This window comes from Hypomesus nipponensis, chromosome 27, assembly GCF_054491055.1.
Source record: "Hypomesus nipponensis isolate SF chromosome 27, ASM5449105v1, whole genome shotgun sequence".
Taxonomy (NCBI): Eukaryota; Metazoa; Chordata; class Actinopteri; order Osmeriformes; family Osmeridae; genus Hypomesus; species Hypomesus nipponensis.
Genome location: NC_140387.1, coordinates 1,299,644 through 1,321,916, shown reverse-complemented (window position 1 = coordinate 1,321,916; position 22,273 = coordinate 1,299,644). Strand labels below are relative to the sequence as shown.

The 22,273-nt window shown below is 45.4% G+C and overlaps 2 protein-coding genes and 1 long non-coding RNA gene across 5 annotated transcripts in view; all 3 read right to left on the bottom strand.

Moving 5' to 3' along the window:
• LOC146220274 (phospholipid-transporting ATPase ABCA1-like) overlaps positions 1–4,045 on the bottom strand; it is a 39,854-nt gene extending 35,809 nt beyond the window's left edge. For 2 of the 3 annotated variants that reach the window (XM_084693469.1, XM_084693471.1), the window contains exons 1-3: positions 3,884–4,045; positions 1,936–2,032; positions 580–673 (exon numbers count right to left, since the gene is read on the bottom strand). In XM_084693469.1, the coding sequence (XP_084549595.1) occupies positions 580–673; positions 1,936–2,001 (160 nt within the window). In that variant the 5' untranslated portion in view covers positions 2,002–2,032; positions 3,884–4,045. Of the gene's footprint in view, positions 1–579; positions 674–1,935; positions 2,033–2,127; positions 2,191–3,883 lie in introns of those variants that run through there. The other variant, XM_084693470.1, reaches the window with a different exon arrangement.
• Positions 4,046–13,497: 9,452 nt separating this feature from the next.
• LOC146220273 (C-type lectin domain family 4 member M-like) lies at positions 13,498–14,864 on the bottom strand. The gene is made up of 6 exons (XM_084694250.1): positions 14,861–14,864; positions 14,706–14,771; positions 14,401–14,543; positions 14,157–14,300; positions 13,828–13,931; positions 13,498–13,705 (listed from the first exon to the last, which is right to left on the bottom strand). Exons 1-6 carry the CDS (start codon positions 14,862–14,864, stop codon positions 13,543–13,545), a joined length of 624 nt encoding a protein of 207 aa, XP_084550376.1. The 3' UTR covers positions 13,498–13,542.
• Positions 14,865–14,941: 77 nt separating this feature from the next.
• LOC146220272 (uncharacterized) lies at positions 14,942–16,472 on the bottom strand. The gene is made up of 3 exons (XR_014750844.1): positions 16,297–16,472; positions 15,712–15,781; positions 14,942–14,995 (listed from the first exon to the last, which is right to left on the bottom strand). It is a non-coding gene; the product is annotated as an uncharacterized LOC146220272 (long non-coding RNA).
• Between the last annotated feature and the right edge of the window lie 5,801 nt (positions 16,473–22,273).

Here is a 22,273-nt window from a genome sequence, read left to right as displayed (position 1 = left end):
GTGTGTCCGGTCCCCATGTTCTACAGTGTTGTCACCCTGTTTGGATTTAATCTATTTGCTCCCCTCCTTCCTGCAGTCCTCCCTCCTTCCTGCAGTCCTCCCTCCTTCCTGCAGTCCTCCCTCCTTCCTGCAGTCCTCCCTCCTTCCTGCAGTCCTCCCTCCTTCCTGCAGTCCTCCCTCCTTCCTGCAGTCCTCCTTCCTCCTTCCATTCTACACTCCCTCCACCCTTCCCTCTGGCCACCCCTCCCTCCTGCCCCCTGTCCAACCCTCCATCAAATCCTCCACCCCTCGCCCCCCCTCCCCTTCCTCCCACTCCCCCCCCCCCTCCTCCACCCCTCCCCTTCCTCCCACTCCCCCCCCACCCCCCTCCCCTTCCCCCCCCTCCCCTCCCCCCCTCCCCTTCCTCCCACTACTCCCCTCGCTTCCTCCCCCCCCCCCCCCTCCTCCCCCCTCCCCTCCTCCCCTCCCCTCCTCCCCTCCCACCTCCCCTCCCCTCCTCCCCTCCCCCCTCCCCCTCCTCCCCTCCCCTCCTCCCCCCTCCCCTCCCCTTCCTCCCCCCTCCCCCCCCAGGGTACTTACATTCATGCTGCTCGTAGGGGGGGTAGTACATCCTGACGGAGATAAGGATGAAGAAGATGAAGAGTGGCCAGACGACCTCGATCATCAGCTGGAGCTGGAGGAAGAGTCATGTGATCAAGACAACGTCATGAAGCTGCACGCCCACCTGTTTACCTTGAGAGACACTCTGTACTTTCAAAGAAACAGCTTTGTATGTTTCTGTAAATATTTGCCCAGCAGGGAGAGATTACCAGCAGTGGGTAACGTTTCCTGTCCTGAAACTACCTTTTGAATATAAATCTACTTATACTTAATCTTATCAATAATTAACAATTTTTTTAGATTATTTTTTTTATTTTATTTTTTACCTATATACCTTTTCAACATTTACTTTTTTAATGGATCAGGCCAGGTTTTTCCAGTAGAAGTGGGTCATTCTACGCTTCTACATTAAAGAGGGTGGGGGTTGTTGCAGTTGGGTTGTTGTTGGAAAGAAGTTATAGAAGGGCTTATATAGAAGGAGAACAGGGGGAGGAGCAGGAGAACAGGGGGAGGAGCAGGGGGGCTTGGAGGAGAAGGTGCATCTGCCACGCGGCATCTGGCTGGGAGCTTTGTCTCCTGGAAGGTCTGCTCCACCAGCCAAACACAAGTCTGGAAGGTCTGCTACACCAGCCAAACACAAGTCAGGGTTAGGTGGCTGAGCGGTTAGGGAATTGGGATAGTAATCCGAAGGTTGCTGGTTCGATTCCCGGCCGTGAAAAATGAAGTTAAGTCCATGGGCAAGACACATCACCCAACTTGCCTCAGGGGGGAATGTCCCTGTACTTACTGTCGCTTTGGATAAGAGCGTCTGCTAAATGACAAAATGAAGTCTGTATACTTCTGCTTTCTAAATGCGTACGGTGTTTGTAGCATACATTAAAACAGGCTTGTTGTAATGTAATAAAGGGCTGAGGGACAAAAGAGCACCTCAAATGTCAGAGGTCAGTTACCGTGACTCTCATTTTGACCTAGCAGTCTGAACTAAATGTACAGAATTGGGGAATGTTTTCGCAATTAGGTTATCACCTTTTTTCTGGACGGAGTCCTCTCCATTGTGGACTTGATATAGACACAGTTTGTGTACCCATTGTGCAAACCCTCAATGAACAGTGAGTCATCTCTGAAGAGGCTGAATGACGTTATCATGTTCCATAATTTTACCAATTCACACGTTTTTCCAATAGGCCTCATTCCTTGACTCCTTCACTGAATACTCAGTTAAACAACAAACAACAGCATCTTCCGGGAACAGCTACAGTTTTTGTCAACATTTAAAGGAACAGTTCGCTCAAAATACGCTAGACAAGCGTCTCTGCCGACGTGTTGGTGACTTACTTTCTGTCTCCGTCTGTAGGTGAAGTTCTTCCACAGGAGCAAGCCCAGCTGAGTAGAGACGGCCATGACGCCTCATACACTCACACACCACACCGACCTGCAAAACCCAACACACACGCTCAGAGTGAGACACACACACGCTCAGAGTGAGACACACACACGCTCAGAGTAGGACCAGGGAGCGCTGTTGACCTGCAGGAACAGCGCCTTGTGACTGGACGGACGGTGGGACGTTCAAGTTCACTGGACGCGCACCACGCACAGCCGGATCAAAGTCTGACTGTTGTCAAACACGAACCATCTGACCACTACATAACTACCGTCCAACCACAGTCCAGCTGACCCGACAGGCTAGCCAATGTGGGGGTTTTAGGAGTCTGAGGAAATGGCGTGATTCCCCACAGTGAAGGAAGAGGGGCGATGATCCACGTAGGCACACAAGCTTGGGCATCTGCAAACAGCAGCGGGCACCTGCACCCCTCCCAGGGGTGAGGGGGTGGTGGGGGTGAGGGGGCGGTGTGGACAAGGTCTTTTATTTCACTTACTTTCACAAAAACAAAGAAAGAATAAAAATGAATTTAATGAAACTCAAATTTGACTGGACCCCCCACTGATTAAACAGTGACTGTTGTCCAGTATTGTGGATGTGTTTTCCTGTGGTCAGGGTCAACGTATAATCTATGAAGAGTGGCATCCAATCCACACACAGGATTTTAGATATGCATCACCGTCCTTAAGGAATGTGTAGGTGCAGGGTTCAGCACGTGCATGTGAACATTTGGCGCAACAGCTGAATGACAATGAATGACCACCGCGTTTTTTTTTCACCCCACCGAGATTCCGTCGGTTCTTTGCGATATTCATAATGACATTGAAATACAATAATTTCGTCGTGTCAGAAACGACGGTAAATGGTCGGTTATCGAGTGATTCGTGGCAGTTTGGTGCAAAACTCGTGCGCCTCTAGTGTTTTATTAGAATATTGCCATTTTTCGAGTTGTTTACTCTATTTCTCTCTCACGTGCCATACCATGGTCATATTTTCATGGTCACTGTCACTCATATTTTGTCTCCGAGAAAAACTCGAAAAAGGAAAAGTTATTTCGTTTAGCCAAGAGCCTGACATGCTGATAATGTTAACTGTATTCTTAGTTTGTGGTAGGGTTAGGGTAAAAAAAAAAATCATTGTTGATCTTAAAAAAAAATATATATATATCCAATGCTTGTGTGTAATCAGGTGTAATCCGTATAATAAACATTAAACACACTTTCAAATCCGCAGACTATCAATCAACAGTTCGGACTCGTCTATTACAAAACAGCGAGATCTCTTTAGAGGGAAAAAAAACATGATTTTGACTCATTACAAACACTCCTCGATTTGGTTGGAAATGATAAGGTAACATTCTTTCATTATGATCGAGTGTCAATTTAGTCGAAGCAATAAAATGTCCAAAATCGTTTCCTATGTTCCATCTGTCTGAGTTTCATTGTGTTGAGAAGAGAGGTTACTCTCGGTCATCAGCGTCGAAACTGAGCAGCAGATGCTCGAGCGCCCCTCTACCACCGACTCCGCGAGCAGAGCAGTCACACATACGCATTTATCAACATTAAAAACATTTTGTCATCTCGGCCAATCAACAATAACCCACGAAAAACTCCACATTTGTGAATCGTGGTTCACATTTTCGACGGTTGTAGGAAGAATGTTAAAATATTCATGCATTGAAAATTGTAAACAACACAGGTACAATCAAGCGGGCGGAGCGCACCGTTTCTTGTTATGAAATATGTTACGTGACTATAAAGAAACATTAAAACTAATATTATAGGAAAACACAGTGCAAATAAAGTTTCATTATCACAGCGATGACAAAGATCATGCATAACCTGCACACAAAGTTTCCTAAAACAAAACACAGAAAACTCTAAAAACGAATAAACCAACCTTTTGTCACGAGTGCTTCTTATTACAGTTGTCTCAGTGTTCATGTAATGTACATTCCTTGACTTGGTAACGGCAACAATGTAAGTTTCGTTTAATCACATTTAACGCGACCGTTATTGTCCTCGCACCGTTCTTTCTCTTGTTCTCACAGACCAGCCTTTTTCTCTCCTCGAGGCTTTTATAGTGCACCCAATGCAGGCGCTCGCGGAGCGGAGGAGAGGTAACTATCGGTCAAACGGAGCGCGGCTGTTTGTGTTGCTCGTTCCGAATAAGGCAAGCACGTGCAGACTCAAAACAGCTCTTAAAAGGGCGACGTCGTTCTAGCGCGACGCGGTGCATGGGATTTATTGAATCGCAATGCATGTCTTTTTAACTGTGACAATGTGGATATATTGATGTATAGAGAGCCCTTAGCATTGACCAATGAGTATGTGAGATAGATGGATAAAGCCTGTTTAGATGGATGGATGATTGGATGGATGGATGGATAAATATACTATATATGAAGAAAGAGTGGCACAGTGTGTGTGTGCGTGTGTGTGTGTGTGTGTATGAGAGAGTGTATCTCTACCCGTGTATGATAAACCACACCAGCCCACACACCTTCCCTCTTGACCGGCCGCCACTGAGACAAAGCAGCGTCTGTGCCCCGCCCTGACCAGTACTGGAAACGTAGGCGGGCTGGAGCCAGGACAGCTCGTCTCGTGATGATGATGTCAGCAGGCACGTCTGTGACAGCAAGGCCCAAATGTCCTGGCAGGGTTCAGACCACACTGGGACGGTCTTCCCAGTCTGTCACGAGGGGGTATACCTCTCAGAGTCTGGGACTCGTGGAAAGGGAGAGGGGGGGGGGGGCAGGACAGTGGGGTAGCACAGTGGGGGGTAGAGGTAGAGGGCTTTGGGCAATTAGTACGATTAAGAATACAATCCATCAGGATCAACCGACACCAATCAGCTTTAAAGGAGCGAGTGTTTAGGGTGTAATAGGACAGAACCTGAGCATGGCAATTCATGTTACAAATCACGTCTGACCACCACAATACAGTCAGAACTACGCACTTCTGATCTTTGATCTGCTGCTGCACTTCCTATTGGACCATGCCAATTACTGCTCCCCATTTCTGTTGCCAGGGATGCAAGCCATCTGCTAAATTAATAAAGTTAGCAAAAATGCAACGCAATGTCTCTCTGTCGCATTCTCTTTCTCTCTCCTCTCACCTGTTCCTCTACTCCTGTGCTGTTTACGGTCGCAAACTAATCAAATGAATGAATAAAACCGCCCCCTCTTCCAAATTCCCATAACACACAGTTCGGGGGAACTTGTGGGTCTCTGAAGCCGAATGTTGTGTGGTCAGAGGAGGGTCTGAGGCTGGAGTCAGCTGGGGGATTCAGCTGCTCATGCGTACAGAACAACAGCTGGTGTGGCTAGCTCAGCGTGGTGCTAGCGGTGTGTCGCAGTGGAGATCACATTATGGGATGAGGTATCCAGATTAAGCTGAACCCTCTTAGACACATTGTGCAGCTTAAACAATTACTTATTACAACGGCAAAAAAGAACAACAAAATACTTTTTGTTTGCGTGGAGGAAGTATATATACCAGTAACACTGTAGGCCTAGTTAATGAACCAACTACAGCCTGAAGCATCTTGAGGTCACAGTAGGATTCACCAATATTATTCTTGCACAACACTAACCTATAGCCTAGTGAACAATTTTCAGTGAAATTGTTCTTTTATTTTTTTAAAGAAAGAAAGAACGAAAACCTCCCGGTGTATCTCGGGTCAGAGCTTATAGGCTCAGTCAGCTGAGTGGGACCCACCCTCCGCCAACGGTGGCGTTGCCGTTTTAAGAACGAGGAGCTATGCAGGAAAAGAGGTCCACGGAGACCTCTGCGCTCCAGCTCACGGTGATGGTCCGTCTGCAGACGAACTAAAGCTTCGCCGCTTGAAGTCTACATAGGTGTAGCAGTTTAGTCGTGTCGTGGAGTCCTGATAGGCTCTATTGTCAACAGGGCGACCGCCAAATGGCCACGCAGACTAGAGCTTATTATGATAACACACACAAAGCACAGTAGGCCTACATGCCAACGTGTTTGCATCAAGAGCGCCCTTTAACTCGTCTGCCCTCTAACGTGTTGGACTGAGTGCGGCTATGCAAGGTATCTCTTGCATAGCATCAACTTCCTACTGGTCGACGTGAACGACAGTAACCTCTACAGTGAAGCAGGAAAACGGTTGACATGAACAAGTCGGCAAACAGGCTCTGTGTGTAGTTTATTTTCCTGTTCTCTGAACATTAGGCTACGAAAATATAAACGTAAACATGGTGTTCGTCAACATAAGGAGCGCGTGCCTCTATGCGGGCTCTGAAGCGAGCGGAGGAGGAGACGAGAGGAGAGACTTGTCCGCTAGTAACCTCGGAGAGCAGCGAGGAGGGAGGGGGGTTATGATAATCACTATTTATAGAACAGTGAAGCAAAACTATGGCAGATTTGTGACACAGTGCAATAATGAAACTGCCCAATTGCACACAACCTATGAAAGAGGCCATTCTTGCAAAGAAATCGGATTCTCTCTGCCACGTCGTAGTGTACCGCGGATGAAAGATTGAATGAAGCCAATTGTTCTAAAACCCTGATTTAGGAACAAAACATCCGTTCGTCGTTATGTATTCGATGCATTCGGTATAAACTTGAAATCGGCCCGTCACCAAGCGCTCTCTGCTCTGCACAGAATGAAAGATGATTTGACCGATAGTAACCTCGCGCTGCCGCCGGTAGAAACTGGGTGAAAGGGGAATGATGTCATAGTACAGTGGAAAGCGGAATGCGAGGACGTGAAGCTGTTAAACAAATACCGACTTGACTGCAGTTAAACCAACGGCAACGGATAACGAAAGAGATATAGGCTGCGAGTCCACTTAATTGTTCTTATCTAATCTGATGATGATGTGGCTAGGATATTTAAATTGTAGCCTAGGTATCATAAAACAAACCTCGCCGCTGTGAAAACGAATCGATTTTGTGACATTTAGGCTATCCATTATTGTTGTCTAAAATAAGACAATTCAATTCACGAATAAATCAATAAAGACTAACGCCTATTTGCCACCTTGTTTACTAGCTACATTCAGCCTACAATTGCTGGTGTTACATAGGCTACAATTAGGCTGTGTCTATCATGTGGGGCAACTGCAAATAATGATAGCCTATTCGGCTACTCGACTTATTTGGGGACATGATGACTTGCCAATCAAATGATAAACGTGACTCTGTTTCTCCCCCATAGTTCGGCTACTGGAATCTTGTAATAATAACAGGCACATGCTCACTAGACTAGTGCCAGGTAGGCCTACAGTAGGCCTAGCACACAACATGAGGTCTTTCTTTACTAATATTAAAATGACATACCATAATACTGCAGTGGCTGCCTTTATCGCTTTAACGTCACCAAATTCCGTATCAGAATACAGCGGTCTCGGTCTTACCCACACATGAGAGATGTTTGGTACTGGTGATGAAGTTATCACTACAGTTGACCAACGGTTTCGTACAGTATTTTGACGACTTATGAACACAAATGCGAATGAAATGAAAGCCGACAGTAATTGACAATTTTTGACTTTTTTGAGTTCTCTGTCTGTTGGTGAAGGTAGGCCAGCGCGAGGCAGAAGAGCGAGCCAGTGGGTCAACTGGCGGGAAAAGGCCGTGGCGACAAGAAAACTAGTCGAACACAATATCAACTTGGCAATCACCGACCTCAGTAAATGCGTTCCTGACTATTGCGATACTATAGTGAACACTCAAAAACGAATATATAAACGTGCGTGTGTCTGTGTCATTTGTAAGAGCCAAGCAATCATTTTTATGGAGGAAGTTGACTGGGGAGACCACAGTAAGAGGTGGTTATGGGAAGTGGCCATCATCACATGCTCTGTGTGTGTGTGTGTGTGTGTGTGTGTGTGTTTGTGTGTGTGTGTGTGTGTGTGTGTGTGTGTGCGTGTGCTCACTGACGTACATCTGTGACTCAGACTGACTGTGTTTGTGTGTGTTCATGTGTGTGTTCATGTGTGTGTGAGAGAGTGACCGGCAGTGACTGTTCATCGTCACTGTACGTGTTACATTAGCCAAACACTAACCTGACAGCACACCAATGATTTAAAATGTTTCCTGGACAATTTCTTTAATGCATACAGACTTACTACTATTTCAACCTGTTTAACAACGAGTGGAAACACATTTTGATAACGTGTTTCATTATCAGAATAGGGTTGTCCCAAATGATAAATATTTACATAGTTTATTGTGAATCCTGTATTGTGTAATATTTTAACAAATACTAGTAACCTACAGTTCTTTTGTGGTGGTCGATTGCAGAGAGAAGACATGAGAAAATGGATACTGAGGGCCATTGTAGGGAGTGTATAAGCTTCTAACATCCAAACAAAGACAGCTATTGCCTGTTGAGTCTATTGCCATTTACCTCCCTCTCTCTTTCTTTTTCTATTTCTCTCTCTTACTGTTCCAGGATAGATCACACACACACACACACACACACACACACACACACACACACACACACACACACACACACACACACACACACGTGTGTTAGGAACCTGTGTTTGCTGACAGACCATCTGTAGTGTCCTCTGCCACATAATGGTCTATTCACAAACAGCTGCTGCAAACACTGCCCTCTCTCTCTCTCTCTCTCTCTCTCTCTCTCTCTCTCTCTCTCTCTCTCTCTCTCTCTCTCTCTCTCTCTCTCTCTCTCTCTCTCTCTCTCTCTCTCTCTCTCTCTCTCTCTCTCTCTCTCTCTCTCTCTCTCTCTCTCTCTCTCTCTCTCTCTCTCTCTCTCTCTCTCTCTCTCTCTCTCTCTCTCTCTCTCTCTCTCTCTCTCTCTCTCTCTCTCTCTCTCTCTCTCTCTCTCTCTCTCTCTCTCTCTCTCTCTCTCTCTGGGAACTACAGGTCATCTCAGGATGTGCTGTTACTTAAGAATCAGTTTAACCCAAAGTACCCAACGTTATTTTTCTTCCACGGCGCAGGATGACTCATCTGACACCCCAGAAGAAGAGGGGAAGTGGTGGAGTACGACGCCATCTGCTGGACAAACTGATGAACTGACAGGAGTCCATTCTCTGTTAGTTTTTTACAATCGCTATGACGATTTTTTCAATTCTTCTAACACGTTTCCTAAACTCTTAACGCACCAACACACCTACAACACACAATTGGCAAAACTGTAATTTTTTTCTGGGATTATCAATCTAAATTAATGCACTGACTAAGTAAGAAAATTGTTAAAACTCAAACGTTTTACTTTTTTACTGGTGCACAGCAGATTCATACTGTAAAAAGGGTCTAACGACGGCCCTGCATGTGCGTGCGGTTCCTTCCATATCTACGCAGGCGAGATCAACATAGTGCACGGCTGACCTGTATCATCTATGCTAGTTCATACTGTAAACCAGAGCCAGTCTATTCTACACACCTGTAGCAGCCATGCTAGTTCATGCAGTAAACCAGATAGTCTGTTCACCTGACCCACGAGCTCTTACCCTTGACTCTTGGGGGGGGGGCGGGGAACACTCCGCCCAAACAGACGCTGTTTGATAACTTAATGTCCTGTTTTATTTATGGCCCGTGTGTTTTTCAAATACTTCAATAAAACACCGTCACTCGCACCTATTACTCAAATACCGCAGCCTTGGACGGGATGCAACCAGAAAACTCTGGGATAAAGCCTCACAAGCGAAATAGTGAACACAATTATAAAAACAGAGACTTTGCATATGAATAGTAAGTATATTAAAGACTAAAAATACATACCCTCGCATGCGATAACAATGAAATTGTGAAATTATATTCATGAGTGTCAGTGGCACATATCTCAGAGGTTGTTTTTTCAGTCTCTCTGGTCTTTTCTCATTTAGCAGATCGAGAAGAAACAAGATTTTTTTTGTTTTTTTGGCAATACACCTTGAGTCTTTTTGTTGTAATTTTAGTATAAGACAGCATTTGGCCACAGAGAGCTCAACAGGGAGAGAGGGAGAGAGAGGGAGAGGTTGAAAGAGAGAGAGGGAGAGCTTGGACAGAGACAGAAGAAGAAGACAAAGATAGAGGGAGGAAAAAAGTGAGACGGAAAGAGAAGGAGAAATAGAGGTAAACAAAAATCCTTTTGGTTCAATGAACACTGTTCACACTAACGATGTTAGGACGCTGGCCAATGTTTACTCTGCCTGGGTGTTAAAAGAAATGTGTGCGTGAGTCAGTCTGTGTGTTTGTAAGTCGGTGTGTGTTTGTGCATGTCTGTGCAAGTGATTGTGTGCGTGCCTGTGTGTTTTTCGGTGAATTTTTGTGTACGACTGTGTATGTGTGTTCATGTGTCAGTCAGAGAATTGAAGTTACTGAGGCGAGTCAGAAGCCAAATATACAGAGTATTCTAAACCTCGATTCCTTCCTCTCTTCCCTCTCCTCCCCTTCTCCTTCTGTCACTCTGACCCTAATGACTTCCTCTCATTCTTTCCTCCCTCTCTTTTCTGATCATCTGACTATTCTCTCTCCTGTTTCATTATCTCCATCTCCTCCTCTAACTTCTGTCTCTTTCATCCTCTTCTTCTGTCTCATCTGACCCTCCTCTCTCCTTTCTTAGTCTCCATCCCTCTTCCATACTCTCTCCATCTCTCTCTCCATCCATCCATCTCTCTCTCCATCTCTCTCTCCATCCATCCATCTCTCTCTCTCTCTCTCTCTCTCTCTCTCTCTCTCTCTCTCTCTCTCTCTCTCTCTCTCTCTCCATCCCTCTTCCATACTCTCTCCATCCATCTCTCTTTCTCTCTCTCTCCATCCATCTCTCTCTCTCTACATCCATCACTCTGTTTCTCTCTCTCCATCAATCTCTATCTCTCTCCATCTCTCTCTGCATCAATCTCTCTCTTTCCATCTCTCTCCATCTCTCTGTACTTCTTTCTCCCTCCCTCTATCTCACTCTGTCATTCCTCCAGTGGCAGATCTAAGGGGTGGCATTGGGTGGCAGCTGCCACCCCAATAAAAAATACTGCCACCCAATCTTCCCATTACAGAAAATTTCAATAAATAATATGAATGTTACTGTTTAATTTAAACTACAATGTTATGGCCTAATCATTTACCATTGGGAGTACTGTACCCCCCTACTTAGGATTGGATTCGCCTCCAGGAGGCCACCCAACAACTTCCTTCTGCCACCCCATTGCCACCCCGAATGAAAATGTCTAGATCCGCCCCTGTGTTCCTCTGCTGTCATTCATATTCAACTTCTCCCTCAACTCCTCTCTTCCCCCTCCAAACGTTCCTTCTTCTACTCGTCTAAACAGCTCCCTCTCTCAGTGTGTATGGCTCCTCCCCCTAAACAGCTCCCTCTCTCAGTGTGTATGGCTCCTCCCCCTAAACAGCTCCCTCTCTCAGTGTGTATGGCTCCTCCCCCTAAACAGCTCCCTCTCTCAGTGTGTATGGCTCCTCCCCCTAAACAGCTCCCTCTCTCAGTGTGTATGGCTCCTCCCCCTAAACAGCTCCCTCTCTCAGTGTGTATGGCTCCTCCCCCTAAACAGCTCCCTCTCTCAGTGTGTATGGCTCCTCCCCCTAAACAGCTCCCTCTCTCAGTGTGTATGGCTCCTCCCCCTAAACAGCTCCCTCTCTCAGTGTGTATGGCTCCTCCCCCTAAACAGCTCCCTCTCTCAGTGTGTATGGCTCCTCCCCCTAAACAGCTCCCTCTCTCAGTGTGTATGGCTCCTCCCCCTAAACAGCTCCCTCTCTCAGTGTGTATGGCTCCTCCCCCTAAACAGCTCCCTCTCTCAGTGTGTATGGCTCCTCCCCCTAAACAGCTCCCTCTCTCAGTGTGTATGGCTCCTCCCCCTAAACAGCTCTCTCTCTCAGTGTGTATGGCTCCTCCCCCTAAACAGCTCCCTCTCTCAGTGTGTATGGCTCCTCCCCCTAAACAGCTCCCTCTCTCAGTGTGTATGGCTCCTCCCCCTAAACAGCTCTCTCTCTCAGTGTGTATGGCTCCTCCCCCTAAACAGCTCCCTCTCTCAGTGTGTATGGCTCCTCCCCCTAAACAGCTCCCTCTCTCAGTGTGTATGGCTCCTCCCCCTAAACAGCTCCCTCTCAGTGTGTATGGCTCCTCCCCCCTCCTAGATGTAGAATCGCTCTACGACTCGCTCTGACAACACATACAATGACATTAGGCATAATTCACCTTAGAAATGTTTCAATCATCCACATCCATCTCCTGACCTCTGAACTCTGCCATCCCTACCAACAGGGGCGGACTGGGGGGAAAAAATGGCCAGGATTTCTACTGTCAGACCGGCCCACTCAATACATCGCACGTATCGACCAGTCATTGGCCTACTTTTGCCTGTTTATGATCACCAGGTCTGCTCCTCTCCCTATACAGTCCTGTCTGCTGGAAATTATGGTTTAAAAATGTAAAGAACATGGAGATATTTCCTTTTGTTGCTAGGTGTGTTTTTACAACTCAGATACATTAAATTGCACAGTTTGATTATGTTTAGTGTCTATTATATAACATAATGCAATCATTTTACGCCATAATCTGGTGTCTGTCTGGTAATCTGGTGTCTGTCTGGTAATCTGGTGTCTGTCTGGTAATCTGGTGTCTGTCTGGTAATCTGGTGTCTGTCTGGTAATCTGAGTTGGCTGCAAACAAGAAATTGGGGAATGAAAAAGAGACATTGGTGGTTGATTTAGGAATAACGAGGATCTTAGCTAATATCCGATTGAAATATAGTTTTCACAGTAATAACCAAGACAGGTGTGATGCAAAATGGGTAACATCGCTTTCGAAGTACATTATTGAAAATAAATTCAATATTTTTCAAAAAAAAAAAAAAAAAAAAAGCTTTTCAGTCATTTAATGAATGTAAAACATACAATGACATTAGTTTTATTCAGAGTTTGATAAATACATAGTATTTTGAGACAAGCATTTCATTTATTATAGGTAAGCAAATGAAACATTACAGTAAAAAAAAAAAAAAAAATATATATATATATATATATATATATATATATATATATAAGGCGATATATACTACTGTAGGGCGAGTAGACTGCTGGAGAAAAAAATAATCTTTACTTTTCAATTCGGTACATTTGGTTAATATAACAACATATTATATAACTTACATGATTGAAAACTACAAGTTTAACATCTGAGACATAGTATTTGACAATAAAAGTCCTGAAAGCTGAAGTTTCCTGCAAAGTAGATTATAAAATGTCTTGTATCTAAGTATTGGTCAGAAAGGAGAGGGATGAAAACAGACGAGTCACCGACTCATAGATATGAAACCCCACAGTAGATCTGCACTGTCAGATCCCTCTCTCACAGACCCAGTAGATATGAAACCCCACAGTAGATCTGCACTGTCAGATCCCTCTCTCACAGACCCAGTAGATATGAAACCCCACAGTAGATCTGCACTGTCAGATCCCTCTCTCACAGACCCAGTAGATATGAAACCCCACAGTAGATCTGCACTGTCAGATCCCTCTCTCACAGACCCAGTAGATATGAAACCCCACAGTAGATCTGCACTGTCAGATCCCTCTCTCACAGACCCAGTAGATATGAAACCCCACAGTAGATCTGCACTGTCAGATCCCTCTCTCACAGACCCAGTATTTTTGGTCATCACATCTGAAGTCTTTCCATCTGTTGGGTGGAGGATCTAAATTGTTCATCTCGTAGTATAGCACACCACAGTCCTCATCAATATTACATGATCTGTAATTATCAGGCTGACCGGCAAACCAGAACCTATGAAATTTGTTCAAGCACAACAGGCAAACTCAGTTAGGAAAATCTGGAATACATTAAAGTATGATAGTTAGAAATGTTTTGTTATGAGTTTAGAGACTACAGAAAGAGTGGTTTCTTACTCAGGTGTGGTCAGTGGTGTTCCATCCACCCAGATCCAGGTCCCTTCTGTTACTGTGTCAGACAGACCGATCCACACAATCTTTGTGAGTTTATTAAGGAATACCTGTCATGGAGAAGAGATAAGAGCAGTGTTATTACCCTGATCAACCCTGATCAACCTTGACCTTTTCTCTCTCTCTCTCTCTCTCTCTCTCTCTCTCTCTCTCTCCCTCTCTCTCTCTCTCTTTCTCTCTATCTCTCTCTCTCTCTCTCTCTCTCTCTCTCTCTCTCTCTCTCTCTCTCTCTCTCTCTCTCTCTCTCTCTCTCTCTCTCTCTCTCTCTCTCTCACCTGTTCCTCTGGGCTGTTTATGATCACCAGGTCTGCTCCTCTCTCTCTACAGTCCTGTCTGCTGTCAGTCCAGTTCTTCATCTTAGTAGAGACGTAGTAACAGCTACAACCAAACTTCAGCCAGCCCTCAGGGCAGGAAGGGATCTCTGAAAACACAACAGAGAACATGTTTCCTATTGGTTTATTTCAGACCTAGTAACAGAACATATTTTCAAAAAGTATACAACTAACACAAATATTTTACAAAACAGTCCTTCAACTCACCACTTAGCCTCCTCTTAAGGTCATCTATCTCTCTGGTCAGGTTGGTGTTACTGGTCTGTAACTGGTCTCTCTCTCTGGTCAGGTTGGTGTTACTGGTCTGTAACTGGTCTCTCTCCACAGCATCTGTTCAAGAGAGAAAACCTTAACTTTACACACAACATGTTACCATCATAAACAAACTACTCAAAGGTATTATTTTTGAATATGAAAATCATATGAAAGACACTGTACACCAGAGATGACATCTGATAACAGAGATTGTGTCATGATGTCAGAGAGACTCACAGAAGACTCCCAGTGCTGTGACCCCAGCCAGCAGGAGAACACACAGCAGCCCCAGACACACTGCAGCTTTATAGCGACTCCTCTCTGAAACCGTAGACAAACAGTTAAGAGGTGTGTGTTTGTGTGAGTGTACATTTACACAAATGCACACACACACATGCAAACACAAATGTTTTATGTTTCAGTGTAGTTGGTGTCCAAGCAGCCAAGCTGCAAAGCCACCTAAGTGTCTTTACCTTTTCTTATTATCAGTACATCTCTTCTTCTGCCATGGAAGTCGATGGCAGCCCCTAGAACCGTATGGTCAGAAGTTGTGAAATTTGGCACACTCTTTGGGGCTAGTCCCCTCATCAATTTCACCAACTTTCATGTCTCCCATTCCAACCATCTAGCGCCACCAATGGGTCAAAGTTGAAGGTGTTTTTACATGTATTACTTTTGAACTATATACCTCATTTTCCAACATGAGGTATTGTTGGATTCCCTGAATCAAGATGAGTTCATCGCCCTCTATGACGTCATACCAAGTTATTTATATAGATTTTCCTCCATTTTAAATGTTCTCCTAAAATTTGTCAAATCTTCTTCAAAATTGCCATATGATCTTCAGAACAAGCCTCACAAAAGTTATGGATGGATTTTTGGTTTTCTCAACCGTTTGTCAGTTTCGGCCAATCAAATTCAGAAACTGAGCCGGCAAAATGGAAGTGAGGTCATATCTTAGCCAATCTTTGATGGATTGACTCCAAACTTGATGTATGGACTCAGGACCCTGTTATTAAGAGGTCTGAAACAGGTAGTTTCATTTGACCTCTAGGGGCGCTACAATAGCCTAATTGTGTTTTTGACAAATAACTGTTGATTTGTTGATCTTATTTACTGTAAGTCATTCCTTTGTCTCGTGATATCTTAGGAGATCCTGGGCTGACACATGTTAATTTGTGATACCAGCCAAATTGATGCGGCCGCCCTTTTGAATGAATGAAATAAAACGTTTTATACCTACTCTTCTTACAAAATGTATCCAATATTCACCAAATTTGGCACAGATTATCTTTAGACCTCATCACCTTGACCTGTCAAAATAGGATTGAATTACAGATGTTTAAACTTGGGCCAAATCTGACAACTGCTTGCCTACCTGTAGTTTTGCTGCATATAATCAAAGCAATCTTCACAAAAACTATCAAAATGATTCTAGATTTTTTACCAGTATAGAGACAAAATCGGCAGCAGATTCACACTGCTGTGTGCACTCTGAACCTTCTTCTGGGGATGTCTAAAGTTTTTTCTTGGTCATCTGACCTGTTTTACCACCTCATTGCTGCTTGCAGTTATATTTGTTATATTATATTTTCTGTTACATTTCTGCCAAACATTTATTGACAGTTAATTGTATTTTCAAACAATAGTGTTTAAACTCTCGATTTGCACACTATCAATCAATTACAACAATAGAGTTGTTTATATATGGCACCTGTTTACTCACTTTTATAGTGGATCAACCCTAACCTAGACATCAATATAAAGGCCTCTGAAACTTACAGTACATTACCTGCTTCTTGTCTGGTGTGTGTGTCTGTAACTGTACCTGCTCCTTGTCCAGTACTTGGGATCACTGCAGCCGTGTCTCTGAAATCAGGATTGCCACAATATACTTCTTCGTGGACACCCTCTTCCTCAGCACTTGTCCCTCCAGTGTTGACCTGGTTGTTTGGTTTAAAGTTAGGATTAAAGAAGACATTGTCTCCAGACATCTGCATGTTGACTCAGTCTATAGGTGACCTCTCTCTGTGTCTCTCTCTCTCTGTCTCTCTCTCTCTGCTGTGTCCTGATATGAGAGTCCTTGTGTGGTTGGTGGATTTATATGTGAAAATCCCAGAATACTGTACAGTGTTTCATTTTACATATCGTATCAGGAAGCTACACAGGAGGGAAGAGACCAAAAACAGCCATTGCCAATGTAATGTCATCATGGAAACGATCAACATTGGTATTTCCTTGAAAGTTATTTCAGGTATTCTGTTTAAAGTTCTTTAAGACCAATTTGCTTAGCCATAATTTGCATGTTTTTTCCTCATCCAGTGATGTGTTTGTGTGTGTGTGTGTACTGTACCTGCTTCTTGTCTGGTGTGTGTGTGTGTGTACAGTACCTGCTTCTTGTCCAGTACTTGGGATCACTGCAGCCGTGTCTCTGAAATCAGGATTGCCACAATTGACATGTTCATAGATATCCTCTTCCTCAGTACTTGTCCCTCCAGTGTTGACCTGGGTCTCTGGTTTAAAGGTAGTATTGACGTAGACATGGTCTCCAGACATCTCCATGTTAACCTAATCTGAGAGTCCTTGTGTGGGTGGTTATAGTTGTTTTTGACTAATATGTGAAAATCCCTGAATACTGAATCATTGGCCGATGACATGAAATCGGAAACACATCTTTGCAGCTTCGGAAAAATAATCTCTGGCTTCACTCACCACCTGTCTGGAGGAGATAAAGGTGTGGATGAAACACGGTTTCCTCCATCTCAACAACTCCAAAACTGAGGCAATTCTTGTTGGCACCTCACATCAAATCCAGTCATCCTCCATAACCGGTATAACCATTTCTGGCCATGACTTTTCCCTCTCCACAACTGTCACCAATCTTGGTGTAAAATTTGACCCACAACTCACCTTTGAAGCCCATATCAAAAACCTGTTCCACTCTCACCTTAGCTGATACCGAAAAACTGGTCCACGCCTCTGTCTCCTCCAGACTGGATTACTGTAACGCACTTCTCATCGGGATCCCTAACAAAAGCCTGCAGAGATTGAAGTATGTTCAAAACAGTGCAGCAAGGATCCTGATGAGAGTGCGGAAATACAACCACATCACACCCATACTCCATTCACTCCACTGGCTTCCTGTTTCTGCCAGGATAGAATTCAAGGTCTCCCTTCTCACCCATCAATGCATCCATGGAAATGCTCCCCCCTACCTGAAATAACTACTAACCCCTACAACTACAGCACGATCCCTCTGCTCAAATGGTTCAAATGGCCTCCATCTCCCCAGGACTAAGCTCAGCACCACGGGTGACCAGTTTCTGTTCTGCCGCTCCCCAGATCTGGAACACCCTCCCAAACCATCTAAGGGCACTTTAAACCACTGAGTCTTTAAAAAAAGGACTAAAAACATTTACTTTTGGCAGATCTTATGAGTTTTAATGATGTAATTGTATTTTATATTAATGTTTTACCTTGTTTTATTATCTTAACTGTAGCACTTTGAGATTTGTTTTCAAATGAAAAGTGCGTAAAAAATACAATTCATTATTATTGTTATTACACCTGGGGCACACCTGGTCCACACCTGGGGCATGGCCGTGGGTGTGCTAGACAGCATAGTGCATAGAAATCAGTCCTACAGTGTTCCAGGCACTCTCTCCCTCTCTCTCTCTCTCTCTCTCTCTCTCTCTCTCTCTCTCTCTCTCTCTCTCTCTCTCTCTCTCCCTCCCTCTCTCTCCCTCTCTCTCTCTATCTCTCTCTCTCTCTCTCTCTCTCTCTCTCTCTCTCTCTCTCTCTCAGTGTCTCTCTCTCTCTGCTGTGTCCTGATCTGAGAGTCCTTGTGTGGGTGGTGGATTTTTATGTGAAAATCCCCAAATACTGCACAATGTATCATTTTACATATCATACCAGGAAGCTACACAAGAGGGAAGAGACCAAAACCAGCCATTGTCAACTTGATATCATGGAAATGATCAACATTAGTATTTCCTTGAAAGTTATTTCAGGTATTCTGTAATCATTTGCATGTTTTTCCCTCATCCAATGACGATGTTTGAGTGTGTGTGTGTGTGTGTGTGCAGTGTCTGTGGTGTGTGTAAGAATGTGTGATGCAGAATGTGTAACATTGCTTTCTAAGCACGTTACAGTCATCTAATGAATGTGAAACATCATACAGAGTGACCAGTGACCTTGCCCAAAGACACGTAATTTGGCATGGCCGGGAATCGAACCAGCAACCTTCTGATTAATAGCCCGATTTCCTAACCGCTCAGGGACACGTTGTGGCCTTGGGTACTTCACCCTACTTGCCTCGGGGGGAATGTCCCTGTACTTACTGTAAGTTGCTCTGGATAAGAGCGTCTGCTAAATGACTAAATGTCCTATGCTATCCGTACGAAAGAAAGATGATGTTGAGATTCCTTCTCTTGTTCCCCCACAACTCTACCGCCACACACACACAAAGTCCTGAAAGAACTAATAAATTAAGTTCTCCTGCCGGATTAACCAGTGAAACCTAGACTATGGTCTGAGTCATCTGATAAGAACAAAATAATCACAAACATTAGTTCCAGTTGCTTGGTTTGAATTCATGACATTAAAAACATACCGGGAAAAAAAATTAATTAATGTTCTCATGCGATAATCGCAAGGTGGTACGAAAAAATGAAAAGCTTTTTTCCCCACACGTTTTCTCTCTTTAATCAAAACAGGACGGTTTACTATAGGAACAATCTAGACTTCATTTGATTTCTCATTAAAAAGGTAATTACAGTGCTGATGAGATGCTGATTCCATCTATCTCCACCACGATGGAGCAGACGTGACCAAGCCTTTACATCTGCAGAACAGAGGCTGGCGTCTGGCCCTCACAGGGATGGATACAGCTCGGTGGTTAGAGCAATTCACTGTTAATAAACTGGTTTGCAGGTTCGAATTCCTATGGATTTGGATAAAAGTGTCCGTTAAAGGAACGTGTCATCTTCATCATCATCATCACCATCATCTTCATCATCATTTCTCCTGCTGCACGTGTCTCTCCCTGCTCGTGGGACGGGAGATTCTCTGAGACAGAGGCAGAGAGACAGAGAGAGACAGAGAGAGACAGAGAGAGAGAGACTGACAGAGAGAAAGAGAGAGAGAGAGACAGAGAGAGACAGAGACAGAGAGAAAGAGAGACAGAGAGAGAGACAGAGAGAAAGAGAGACAGAGAGAGAGAGAGAGAGAAAGAGAGAGAGAGAAACAAGAAGTTACAACACTACAGTATGTATATGTCCATGGAAATATCCTCTCATTATTCATGTGTGTGTGTATGTGTGTGTGTGTGTATGTGTACGTGTGTGTACGTGTGTGTATGTGTGTGTGTGAGGGGGTCTTTTCCTGTGCTTATTAGTCATGTCTGAGTTTCCTCAACCAGCAGCTCTTAATTAAGCTACTACCGTCAAAAGATCTGCCCCTCTCTCTCTCTCCCTCCATTCCTCCCCCTCTCTCTTCCTCCACTCCCCCCCTCTCTCTCCCTCCATTCCCCCCCTCTCTCTCCCTCCATCGCCTCTTCATCCTTCCCTTGCTGAAGAGGAAGAGCAGAGAAAGAGGAAGAGAGGGAGGAGAAGGAGAGAGGGAGAACGAAGGAGGAGGAGAGATGATGAACAGATGGAGAGAAGGAGCGAAGGAGAAGCAGAGGATGGAGGAGGAGAGGAAGAGGCAGTTCTCTCTGTCATTGAGGAAGTGAGAGTTTGGGATGCTTCAGCATGACTGGATGGCTGCTTGGAGAGACAGGAGAACCGTCCTGCTGCTTGGAGGGACAGGAGAACCGTCCTGCTGCTTGGAGGGACAGGAGAACCGTCCTGCTGCTTGGAGGGACAGGAGAACCGTCCTGCTGCTTGGGGGACAGGAGAACCGTCCTGCTGCTTGGAGGGACAGGAGAACCGTCCTGCTGCTTGGAAGCACAGGAGAACCGTCCTGCTGCTTGGAGGGACAGGAGAACCGTCCTGCTGCTTGGAAGCACAGGAGAACCGTCCTGCTGCTTGGAGGGACAGGAGAACCGTCCTGCTGCTTGGAGGTACAGGAGAACCGTCCTGCTGCTTGGAGGGACAGGAGAACCGTCCTGCTGCTTGGAGGGACAGGAGAACCGTCCTGCTGCTTGGAGGGACAGGAGAACCGTCCTGCTGCTTGGAGGGACAGGAGAACCGTCCTGCTGCTTGGAGGGACAGGAGAACCGTCCTGCTGCAGGGCAGAGAGACAAGGACACTGGACAGCCACCGGGTAAACAGATGTCGTAAAGACTGTGTGTCTGTGTTGCTGTGTGTGTCGCTGTGTGTGTGCGTCTGGACCTGTGTCAGTGAATATTTCGTGAGTTTACGTGTACGTGTTTGTGTGTGTTTATCAGTGTGTGTGTGTGTGGGTGTGGAGCAAACATCAAAAGGTGAAAACAACAAATGTGTGTGACATCACACACATGTATCCCCCCCCCTCCCTGCCTTTGGTCTTTTAAAAAGAAACACGTAGGAGTGAGTCACATACGCACGGGCACACACACACACACACACAGCGGTGCAGGAGGAGGAGACACGAGGTTGGAAGCCAGCGCTAATTAGCACTGGACGTGCTAGCAGGATGGCAGGTGCCTTTTAGTTCCAGACACCCCATGGTCACACACACACAAACACACATGTACACACACACACTCCAGGTTCCTCCTGTGTAGGCCGTGTTGCGGTGGACAGCAGGAGCTGTGAGACGACTGGCGTGTCTCTGCCTCCAGCTGGTGCTAAATGTGTTAGCGTCCAGGCTAGCTAGAGGGGGGGCGCCGCGGGAGTCCCTTTCATACACTGCCATACTCCCCTCTCCTCTCCTCCCCTCTCCTCTCCTCCCCTCTCCCCTGCCATACTCCCCTCTCCTCTCCTCCCCTCTCCCCTGCCATACTCCCCTCTCCTCTCCTCTCCTTCCCCCTGGAGTGGGAGGTGGCAGGACATCCAGGAAACACAGAAGATTCCTTGGGGGGGGGGGGGAGAGAGATGGAGAGAGACAGAAGGTGAGATGGAGATAGAGAGAGAGGGAGAGAGGGAGCGAGAGAGACATGTAGGAAAGAGGCCACTCACAGTGGCCACAAGGTGGCAGTGCAGGCCAAAGGCAAAAACAGGCACAGACACTTACCCACATACACTCACACACACACACACACACACACACACACTCATGCACACACACACACAGGAAACACCCCACAGCTGCTATTGACATTGAACTTCCCTTGAATGCAAATCACTGGAAGACTCTTAGTGCCGGCTGTGCATGCGTCTTATAGATGTGTGTGTGCTCATGGTGTGTGTCTGTTGGCGTGTTTTAGTTGTGGTGTATGTGTGCTTGTGGTGTGTCTGTTAGCGTGTTTTGGTTGTGGTGTGTGTGTGCTTGTGGTGTGTGTCACTTAGCGTGTTTTAGTTTTGGTGTGTGTGTGCTTGTGGTGTGTGTGTGTGTGTGGTGTTGAGGGAAAGTGAGGCAAGGGAAGAAGATGATGTGAAACAAACTAGTTCCTCAAATCCCTTCATTAAATTCTCATGTGTTCAGGGATTGAGGGACACCTACTCTCTTTACGGCTTTTTAAACCTTTAGTGGTCCCTCGCACTAATGACACTCATCCCTCTCTCTCTCTCTCTCTCTCTCTCTCTCTCTCTCTCTCTCTCTCTCTCTCTCTCTCTCTCTCTCTCTCTCTCTCTCATCATCTCTCACTCTCTCTCATCCCTCCCTCTCTCTTCATCTCCCCATTTCTCCATTTCTCCCTCCTTCCCTCTTCACCTCTCCCTCTC

Excerpts from the sequence above, each read along its gene's own strand:
- LOC146220273 (XM_084694250.1), bottom strand. Across the intron at positions 14,544-14,705 it reads CACAGCACTGGGAGTCTTCT|ATGCTGTGGAGAGAGACCAG; the intron begins GTGAGTCTCTCT and ends TCTCTTGAACAG. Across the intron at positions 13,706-13,827 it reads ACACCACTGACCACACCTGA|GTTCTGGTTTGCCGGTCAGC; the intron begins GTAAGAAACCAC and ends CAAATTTCATAG.